The following is a 10,466-nucleotide window of genomic DNA, read 5'->3' as shown; positions in this document are numbered from 1 at the left end:
AGGATGGACCATCTCACACAGGAAATACTATATAATCTTAGCCTAGTTGGCACAATTTGTTTTCAGAATTTAAAGGACATCATTTAAGGTTCAAATTAGCACTTACACACACTTCATATTCAGACTTTGTGGTCTCTTATTTGGAAATTGTTAGTGAACGCAATCATATATTGACTAAGATAAATAGTGATTACTGCTTAGAGACTGAGTGTATACAGCTTGTGGTTAATACTTGCAGAATTCTTAATGTACACCACCTAAACCTAAAGTGGCATCTAGCATAGGCTAGGGCTGTGTGAGTGTTAGCTAGGTGTTTCCCGGAGCACCGGTATAGCACCCACTACTAGTGACTGTGTACATATGAGTGCTCTGGGAAATGCCTATCCTGAGACAAGATTTCTGGAGGAGATAAGGTCTAAGCCTAGACACGCAGGACAAGTAGGCCTCAGCTTAAACAGGAGGAACTTCTTGGCTGAGGAAATAGCAGGTACAAAGGCCTTGGCAGTGGAGAAGGGCCAAGTCTCTCAGCAGTTCAGCATGGCTAGAACTTAGCCTTTGTTAGGAGTGGAAGGTCAAGAGGGTAAAGAAATAAGGCAGGGGAGAATGCTGACATAGTTTTGGAGAGGTAAGCAGGGCCCTGGTAGGAAGGCCCTGATGCTATCCGAAGGAGTTTAAACTTGCTTCTGATGGGCAGTAGTCCCTGAGACCAGAACAAAGTCTCAGGCGTCTTTGGCTGCCTAGATCCTAATGAAGGACCAGCCTACCTCCTTCTTCCCCACTCATCTCTGAAGCACGTTGCATTAGGAAGCTCTGGGTGCCAATTGCCAGGGAAGGCCTGGCGTCTCAAGAAAGAGGGCTGGAGTTGATGGGAGGTGAGGGAGAGCGGGGAGGTTGAGGATGGGAGGCCTGGAGGGCTGGATTTTCTGTGAAGTCAAGCGTGTCTGTGGTGTCCACGTAGACTGGCTGATCCTTCAAGTGCCCTATGCTGCGGTGTTCGAGGGCGAGCCACTGGTCATGCGCTGTCGCGGTTGGTACGACAAGGTGGTCTACAAACTTCACTATTATCGCGACGACCAGGCCGTGCGCTACTTCCACTCCAGCGCCAACTACACCGTGTTGCAGGCGCGCGCCAGCGACAGCGGGCGCTACCAGTGCTCAGGCACCATGCGTATCCCAGTGGAGAGTGCACCTATGTTCTCCTCCAAGGTGGCTGTAACCGTGCAAGGTGGGAAAGACCTGGGGCTCAGGAGGGCGGCAAGGGAGCAGTGGGAAATGCTAGGACAGGAATCAGGAGGGGAAAGGAGGTTCAAATAGCTAGCTGCTACTTGGTGGATTTCTCTGCTAGACCTTGAGTGCTTTCTCCTCTTCTACGTAGTGGACAGCTTGACTTGCAGCCTGCTGGGAGGCTAGTGTCCCTTCCCGCTGACGCACACCGTGTCTTCTTACTCCGCCTCAGCATACCCTGCATGGAGGGGAGCTCGGGCCCCAGCCCCAGCAAGAAGGGCAGCGAGGTGGCAGGGGGAGCGGTGGAACTCAGAGGAGGGGGAGGAGGCCTAGTGTTTCTCAAGGCAGACGCAACACACCCTCTTCTAGCCCGGAGAGCTCGAGCTGCGTGTCCGTAGGGATGAGATATGAAACATCTGGTCTGGCCTCCCCCAGTCTCGGTCCCCGTCCCACATTTCAGAAGGCTTTCCTCCCTCCTCCCAAAGAGAAGTCTCCGGGCAACAAACAAGCCGGCCTGGGTTCCTCCCTGCCCTCTCCGCAGAGCTGTTCCAGGCGCCGGTGCTGAGGGTGCTGGGTCCGGAGGAGGCCCGCGGAGGGGTGGTCCTGCGCTGCGAGACGCTCCTGCACCCACAGAAGCGCGACACGCCGCTGCAGTTCGCCTTCTACAAGTACAGTCGCACGGTGCGCCGCTTCGACTGGGGCGCAGAGTTCACGGTCCCGGAGCCAGAGATCGAAGAGCTCGAATCGTACTGGTGCGAGGCGGCTACCACCACCCGCAGCGTCCGGAAACGCAGCCCGTGGCTGCAGCTCCCAGGGCGCGGTAAGCGACATCGCCGTCCCCGCACCCTGCCCCGGGACGCTCACCCGGGCGAGCAGCCTTGCAGTACCTCTCTGCACTCAGAAGGCTCCTCCGCCTCCCCCTTCCTGTCCCGCCCCCACCTTTCCCACCTCCCATTCCCGCCCTCCGCACCCCTATTCCGACCGCGCTCACTCCCTTCCACCGTCCCACGCCCGACCCCGCCCCGACGCCCAGAGGAAAGGACTGAGTGCGCGGTCGTTCGCAGGCTCTCACCTGAACCCGGCCTCCACCACAGCCCCCGCCCTGCGGGCAGCAGCCTTGGCGCCCGGTAACAAGCCGCTTTCCTTCAGAAAGCCCCCGGTGTCCAGATCGGTGCCGTCGGTCACCTCGGCCCCGAACAGCACCTCCGCGGGGCTGCAGTTCCCGGCGGGCGGCGGCCCCACTGCTGGGCCACCTGCCTGCGCTCCGCCGACGCCCCTGGAACAGTCGGCCAGAGCCCTGAAACCCGACGTGGACCAGCTGCTCCGAGAAATGCAGCTGCTCAAAGGCCTTCTGAGCCGCGTGGTCCTGGAACTGAAGGAGCCACAGGCCCTCCTGGAGCTCAGGGGAGCCCCCGAGACCCCCACCTCCCGCTTTGCCATGAGCCCAGGGACCCCAGAGACCACTCCTGTGGAGAGCTGAAGGGGCAGCTGCTGTCCCCTCCCCGCTCCCGCTCTCCCGCTCTGGGGACTTTTCAAAGCCGTCTTCGTTTGGGCCCGTTTGTTGTGCTGTGGTTTTGTGAGAAGCGCCGTCCGCATGACGCGCGGTGGCTGAGGACTTCCACCTCACACAGCCGTCTGTAACCACAAGCGTTCTCTCCCATCTCTTCCTTCTCCCGGCAGAATTCAGCGAGGAAGTAGAAACCTGTTACTACTTTGCGGTTTACCTTCGGAGGCGTTCCCTCATCCCTAGCTCTTCGTATAGCCCTGGCCAGTATATTTGAGCATGGCTATTCTTTGGTACTTAAGTTCATGGAGGTCACTGAGCCCTTTAGAACATTTTAGGGTCAGGTTGTAATTAGTATAACGAATTTAACGTCTGTTAATATTGATACGACTTTTAGTCCTATAACTAACGAGTTTATATCCTGAAAGTGTTGGGTTTTATTTATTTTTAGAGAGAGAAGGGTAATCATATGGCCTCCCATTCCCAGGCGAGAAGGGTCAGGTTCCCTTAGACTTACCCAGAAGCACCCGTGCCCCAGTGTAACTAGACGGACTGGGGGGCACTGGTAGCTGCAGGTGGGCCATGCCCTAAATTAGACAAGTAATATTAGCATCAGGAAATCTCTCTGAGTAAAGTTTTGGATAAATCCTTAAAGTTGAATTCTAATTTTTAGCAGCTTTTTTCTTTCCTAAAAGCCATTCCATCACTAACTCTCCTAGATAAACACATGCACGGATCCATACCCTATCTCGCATGGTGGCTTTACTGTCACCTGAAAGAAAAAAAGTCATAGACTATTCCGCTCATTTTCAAGGGTTCTTACTGGAACCATCAGTTCTTTGCAGGGCTGACGTGACTGGTCCTCCCAGAGGTCTCATTCTGGGTCTTACTCTTTCATTCTGTCCTCATGCAGTCTCCATCTCTTACTTTGATTTTACTCTGTGGAACTCTTTAGTTCTGTGCTTAAGTGACTTTTACCCTCTAAGAAACGAAATCAAACTCTCTAGGTCAGCGGTTCTCAACCACAGGAACTGTATTAAAGGGTCGCAGCATTAGGAAGGTTGAGAGCCACTGCTCTAGGTTAAAGTCCACACCGGCTACCATAGCACAGAGAGCCATTCTTCCTGTACCGCAGCCGCACTGACCATTCCTCTTCCCCTACTCCTCCCTTCCTCATGTCTCTCTGTGCCTGTGCAGATGCTTTGGCTCACCCTCTATGGGCGGGAAGGTCAGGCCTCCTGAGCCCAAACCTCATCTGCAAAATGAGGGAAGTAACAGAAACCTCATGGGGGACACACAAAGATCCCTTCAATATTAGAGGTTTCAAAACAAGGGGTGCTAAGGTCCTTAGAAGCACAGAGGAGGGACCCAAAGCACAAGGTGGAGAGCCAGAAATCACTTTGCTAAAGAGATGACATCTGTGAGTCCCTATTGATCAAATATGAGTTTGTTTCTAAACTTTTGCAGTCTGAATTATGTTGCAATAAATAAGTTTACACCTATATCTTTAAAGACATTTCTTAATATATTTGTAGCACAAACTCTTAGAAGTAGAATTTCTAGATCGAATGATACATACACACACACACACACACACACATATTTTGAGACCGAGTGTCACTTTGTTTCCCTTGGTAGAGTGCTGTTGCATCACAGCTCACAACAACCTCAAACTCTTGGGCTTAAATGATTCTCTTGCCTCAGCCTCCCAAGCAGCTGGGACTACAGGCACCCACCACAATGCCGGCTATTTTTTTTTTTAAGCCAGTCAGGGGGCAGTGCCTGTGGCTCAAGGAGTAGGGCGCCAGCCCCATATAGTGAAGGGTGACGAGTTCAAGCTCAGCCCCAGCCAAAACTGCAAAATATAAAAATAAAAAAGCTGCTTTTTTAAAAATAAAAGCAGTCAGGCTGCTTTTTTCATGACCTTACTTGAATGTGGCCTGGACAGGGCCTCTTTGTACCTACAGATGGGGATCTGTGATGAGACTGATTTCAGAGCTCACCTAGGCCTAGAAAATGGGGGTCTCTGTCCAGCCCTGAGAGGGGGAACCCTGTATCATTATGACTATAATTCACTGTCTCTAAAATGATATTAATTGAAGGATGCCCCAATAAAGAAAATAATAAGAAAGGAAAAACATGGCCAAGTAAGTACACAATGTCTTTTAAACTTAATTGAAAACAGACTTTTAAAAATACTAAATCATTTTTATATATTCTTAAGCAGGGAAGCATAAATGAAATAAATTGGATCAAATACTCCTAAAACTTTTTTTTCATTCAGAACCTGACTGTTCTGAATCAGTTTTCTACTCAGATTTAACAATGTCCATGTTTTCCTATTCTTGTATCATCCTTTTTACTATGAAGACCATTGCCAGTGCACCATTTTAAAAAGAATCCATTAAAAAACAAAGCAACAGCCAGGGTACCTGGCACACCTCCAGGGTGCAAGACACAACCATAGGGACCTTATCTAACAAATGCAAACATTGTAAGCTAAATGCCTGTATCTTCATATTAATCTGAAATAAACAAAAACTTTTAAAAAGAAATTAAAATTATGCAAGGCAGAAATTATAAGATGCATCGTGATTTCAGAGATGTTAAACATAGTTTTAAAAATGTTTTCAAAGTAATAAAATACAAAAATGCACCCTGAGTTCTAGGCAGAAAAATTTCAAAATGCTTATGGGCCAGGCATAGTAAGTCATGCCAGTAATCCTAGCTCTCTTGGAGGCCGAGGAGGGAGGATTGCTTGAGCCCAGAAGTTGGAGACCAGCCTCTCCAAAATCTACTAAAAATAGAAAAAATTAGCCGGGCATGGTGGTGCACACCTGTAGTCCTGGCTGCTAGGGAGGCTGAGGTAGGAAAATCTTTGAGGTTACAGTGAGCTATGATAGTATCACTGCACTCTGACCAGGGCTACAGAGTAAGACTCTGTCTGAACAACAAAAAGCCATTATGTATGGTCCCAGGTGTGACCAGAGAGTAAAAGTGGACATTTTTTCAAGATGAATTGGAGGTCCTCAAAAATCTTAAGAGAACTTAAAGCTTATTTTAGTTTAACTAAAACACCATTTCTTGAGATACTTCTAAACTTCCCTTGCCCAAGAATAGCCTTCTGTCTTTGGACAGCTCTAGAAATTAGAAAGTTCTTCCCCAGGTGTAGTAGCTTGTGCATGTAATCCCAGGTACTGCGGAGGCTGAGATGGGAGGATCACTGGAGCTCTCCCTTGCATATAATGAGCCAAATAGCTTTGCTATAACTTCTACTATAACACCTATAGTTAAACAGAAAAAATCCTCTTCACAGCCCTTCAAATGTTTAAAGACACTGCTTCTTAGCTCAGGTCCATGTTTTCTTAAGGATATATTCTTTTTTTTAAGACAAGAGTTTCACTCTGTCACCCTGGGTAGAGTGCCGTGACATCATAGCTCATAGCAACCTCGAACTCATGGGTTCAAGTGATCCTTTTGCCTTGGTTTTTCATTTTTAGTAGAGACAGGGGTCTCGCTCTTGCTTAGGCTGGTCTCAAACTCATGAGCTTAAGCAATCCACCCACCACAGCTCACAGAACACTAGGATTACAGGCACAAGCCACCACTCCCAGCCCCCAATTTCTTTTCTTAGGGTTTCTAACTCTTCCTAATTTGGAATTTCTTCTGCATCCTGGATTTTCTGTATTTGTTTTAAAATGTGGGACCCACAACTGACTACAACTCTTCAGATAAGTGTGTCTAGGGAGAATAAATCAGAAAGCCAGGGTTTTATTTTTAATTTTTACGATTAAGCAATTGTACTTGTGACAGGATGTCAAAAGTGATATTTTAAGATACAATAGACATGAAATTCTGAAGCTAGATCATCTTATGCAGAACTTACAAAGGAAATGATTGAGGATCTGTTCCTTGACTCTTGGACCCTGAAATCGCACCAAGGAGATAAAAAGGGGCCAGGACATGGTGAGGAGAGGATTTGTGAAGAGATTTCTTCACCAGGATTCTTCCTCACAGTAGGGAGGTGTGGGAAGTTTATACCTCCTTCTCAAGCCTGATGAAGGGGATGCCTTTGGAGTCACAGGGAGATCTGAAATTGCTATTGAAAGTTCTGCACTTGTCCTCCAAAGATGCATCAGAAAAAGAGGGACAAGTGGGTGGAGAAGGAGAGTTTATCACTTTGCTGGCAAAGGGAAAGGGAAATGGTAGACAATGGCCTTAAGATCCAAATTCCTGTTTCTGAGCAGAAGCACAGAGTTTATTTTAAAGATTCTGATTTCACAATCCTGTTTTGGGCCAAGACAATCTCATGGCCTCGATTCATCCCATCTTCAGCTAATACAGACTTGCACCCTCTACCCAGATTAATCCCAACCAACTTCAGATAAGAAAATCTTCTGACCTCTGCCCAGATGATTCCCTTTAGCTATCTCCTGTGGCATAAAGAATGAGAGACATTCTCTGCCCTTCCCAGCCACTGCTCCGAGGCAGGGATGCAGGTTTCATTTCCCCAAAAATTGGGGAGATAGAAAATATTTTAGCTTTTCTTTTTATCAGGCCATTTGTTCTTCAACAAAATGTGTTCCCTGCATTTAGGAGATACGTGGAACTGGGATTGACTTAGGCCTGAGAAAACTAAAATAAGCTCAGGTTGTAGGGTAGAAGAACCTGTTCTGGGATTGGTCTGCACTACAGAAGCCACATGTGCGTGTATATCCATGGTCCATGAAATATAGAGAGCTGGAATGGAGTAGTCATGGTTCCTATACAGTAAGGCTACCAGGAGGGGTAGACAAAGGCCTCCCAAAGCTAGGGTTGCATCTGGATTCCTAATGGCTGAGGAAAGAGGTGTAGGCAAACACTGGGAGGAAAGCTGGATCTGCATTGAGCACAGTCTGGTAAGAGAGCACTTCCCAGAAGTAAACATCTCCATAAAGTAGGAAGTAGGAAGCTGCCCAGGGAAATAAAAACTTTCCGTTCCCTTACCTATCATCCTTCTTGACCAAGAGGGATTCCAGTCAGTCAGCCACTTAGGGTGAGGCTTAAGATTTTATGTTAGCTCATACCACTATTTAACAATTTGGTGTGCATTCTTCCAGGCCTTCAATTAAAAAGAGCTTTCTAGTATATTATATATACCGATCAGGATTCAGTTTCAGAGAATAGAATTCTATTCTCTTGAGCACAGCACAGTTATAGCCTGGGCATTAGATTTGTCCTATTGCTGCTACAGGAAAATAAAAAAACTTCCTTAACCAGGTTTCCTTCCAGAAGCAACATAGCTGCAGAAACATGGCCTCTGCTTCACTTTCACCGTCCTTGTGTTGTACAGGGCTTCCCAGGGGCCAAACCTAAGTTACAGCCAGCACCTGGCTGCAAGGGATTCCCAGACCCTTTTACTTTCCCAGGGTCTGAAGTTCAGAAGGGCACCTGAGAATGGATGTTTACACCACCTCCATAGGCAGTAATGTGATAGGTCCTAGAATTTTGCTGCTGAAAAGTCCTAGAATTTCACTAAGTCTAACTTGTTAATTTTATAGAGAAGGAAATTGAGACCCAGAAGGATTAGATAACTTGTTAGTGATGGAGTAGAAATAGAATCCATTCTTTTACATGGAGTTCAATGTAGCCTATGGAAATAACCTTTTTCTCCAGGTGTCAGGTGATAATGTCCAGCCTCATTGAGCTTACTGTCAACCCACCCAAGAGATCATTTTCATCTAAGCCATACCTCTTTGCGCCCCAGATTATTGGGGAGTTCATTTGGGGGGACAAAACACAGGACTTTATATTTATCTCTTTTTAATTTTTATCTGTTAATTTAATAAAACAAGTTTGGATCCCAATGGAGTCCCTGCCAGCTTGTAACACATGCGTTTAGGTAAGCATGTCTCTGTGTCCTAATCCAAATAATTTTTAAGTTAAATAAACATTTTAAAGAAAAAAATTTGGTGGGCTCTATCTCACTAGAAATCTATTTCTTGGTTGCTATTGATCTGTGTCGTATCCTTTTGGTACAATTGTTTAGCCAATTACCAACCTATTTGACTGTTCTATTACTATCTGGAGCATAATTCTCTCCCTTGTCCACAAGGGGGCCAAGGAGAGTACGGTATGTGAGCATTCCTCTAATCTGCCTGTCAAGCCTATCAAAAAAAGAACAGACTCCGCTGGGCACAGTGGCTCAAGCCTGAAGACCAAGGCAGGGGGGATCTGTTGAGCTCAGGAGTTTAAGACCAGCTTGAGCAAGAGCGAGACTCTGTCTCTACTAAGAAAAACTAGTAGGGTGTGGTGGCAGGCACTGATAGCCTACTTGGGAGGCTGAGGCAGGAAGATCGCTTGAGCCCTGGAGTTTGAAGTTGCCCTGCGCTGTGATAATGACGCCACAGATGACGCATGAGCAAGAGAATGAGACTCTGTCTCAGGAAAAAAAAAGTGCAGACTCTCAGGGCAAGACCATTTTTGGTAAGTTCATGCTTACACCTAGCAGACAGTGCTTCTTTTCACGAGCATTTATAAGTCATGCTTCTAGTCACCTGCTCTAGAAAATCATTTTGTTTTGGAAGCAACCTGACTGGTTTGATAGCCGAAGGGACAGAAGCAGGTGGGGCTTACCCATTTAGTACCCCTGTTGCCCCAATAAGGGATTTTGAGATCCTCTATGAAAGGGACATGTAGGAGCCCCATTGCCCTTACCGGGGCTACATGCGGCTCTGTGTGGCCCTTGTAAGGGCTGATGTAGCCAATGTGGCTGGACAACATGCTCCAGGATAGCTTGTGGAGTCCCGAAAAAAAAAAATCCTCCTTTTTGCCTAGACTTGTCAGGCACATTTAATGAAACAGTTTCAAGTGTCTTTGTCCTCTCTGTGCTTTTGCCTCATTGCTCTCTGTCTTCCTACCACCCTCTCCAGGCCCTTAGCCTTCCAACTTAAATACACAGTCTCTGAAAATTTTACCCTGCTTCTTCCAGCCAAACTGAATTGTGTGTGTGTGTGTGTTTTTTTTTTTTTTTTGGTCTGAGCCCCCAACGCATTTTACTTTGACTTGTCAATTAAACACATGGTTTGAGATATCTTAGAGGAAGAAGAAATGTTTGATAATAAGGAGAGGGTAAAAGAATGGGATTTTGAAGGATTTGGAAATAATACATGGACTGACCAAAAGTTTATAGGATTTCTGACTTTCATAGTTTGCAAATCCTTGAGGGAATGTTAGCACAGGCATATTTCCCTTGTCATTTTTGGATGAGGGCACTGAAATTCAGAGAGCGTAATTGGCTTGGCTAAGGTTATTCAACTACTACATGACAGAATCAAAACTTAAGTCTAGGACTTGTGTGTACAAGTCCACAGTGCTTTCCTTTACACACACGGGACTAAGTGTAGGCAGCAAAAGAGCTCCAAAGGTTGCAACACTAGAAAAGAGGCCCCAGGCCATTCCTTGCATTTGGGGAAAAAATGGAGGGAGAGAGTTTGTGCAAAATGTAACCTGGCAAACAAACCCTCACGTGGAATAGGGAACAACTGTGGTCTCCCTTTCTCCACTCATCTGACTCTCTGTTTACCAGTTTCTCCTTGAGTCAAAGAAGGAACTGAGAACACTACCCAAATATCAACAACTGGTTCCTACCCTAGCATTTCTCAGAAGGACAGGCGTATAATGTGATGGCTTTGCAAATTTTGGCTTGGGGAGGGGAGTGTTAGGAGTAAGGCAGGGAGAGTTCTTTATTGAGTTGACC

At 46.8% G+C, this 10,466-nt stretch overlaps 1 protein-coding gene across 3 annotated transcripts in view; it reads left to right on the top strand.

Moving 5' to 3' along the window:
• The window catches only part of FCRLB (Fc receptor like B), a 5,685-nt gene extending 2,981 nt beyond the window's left edge, over positions 1–2,704 (top strand). For 2 of the 3 annotated variants that reach the window (XM_012802630.1, XM_012802629.1), the window contains 3 exons: positions 959–1,225; positions 1,858–2,044; positions 2,289–2,704. In XM_012802630.1, the coding sequence (XP_012658084.1) occupies positions 959–1,225; positions 1,858–2,044; positions 2,289–2,355 (521 nt within the window). In that variant the 3' untranslated portion in view covers positions 2,356–2,704. Of the gene's footprint in view, positions 1–958; positions 1,226–1,765; positions 2,045–2,288 lie in introns of all 3 variants that reach the window. The other variant, XM_012802628.2, reaches the window with a different exon arrangement.
• Positions 2,705–10,466: the final 7,762 nt, after the last annotated feature.

The sequence above is a fragment of the Otolemur garnettii genome, unplaced genomic scaffold (assembly GCF_000181295.1).
Source record: "Otolemur garnettii isolate 467f Iridium unplaced genomic scaffold, OtoGar3 scaffold00016, whole genome shotgun sequence".
In the NCBI taxonomy this organism is placed as follows: domain Eukaryota; kingdom Metazoa; phylum Chordata; class Mammalia; order Primates; family Galagidae; genus Otolemur; species Otolemur garnettii.
The sequence above is the reverse complement of the archived record's forward strand: the minus strand, read 5'-3'. Positions and strand labels throughout refer to the sequence as shown.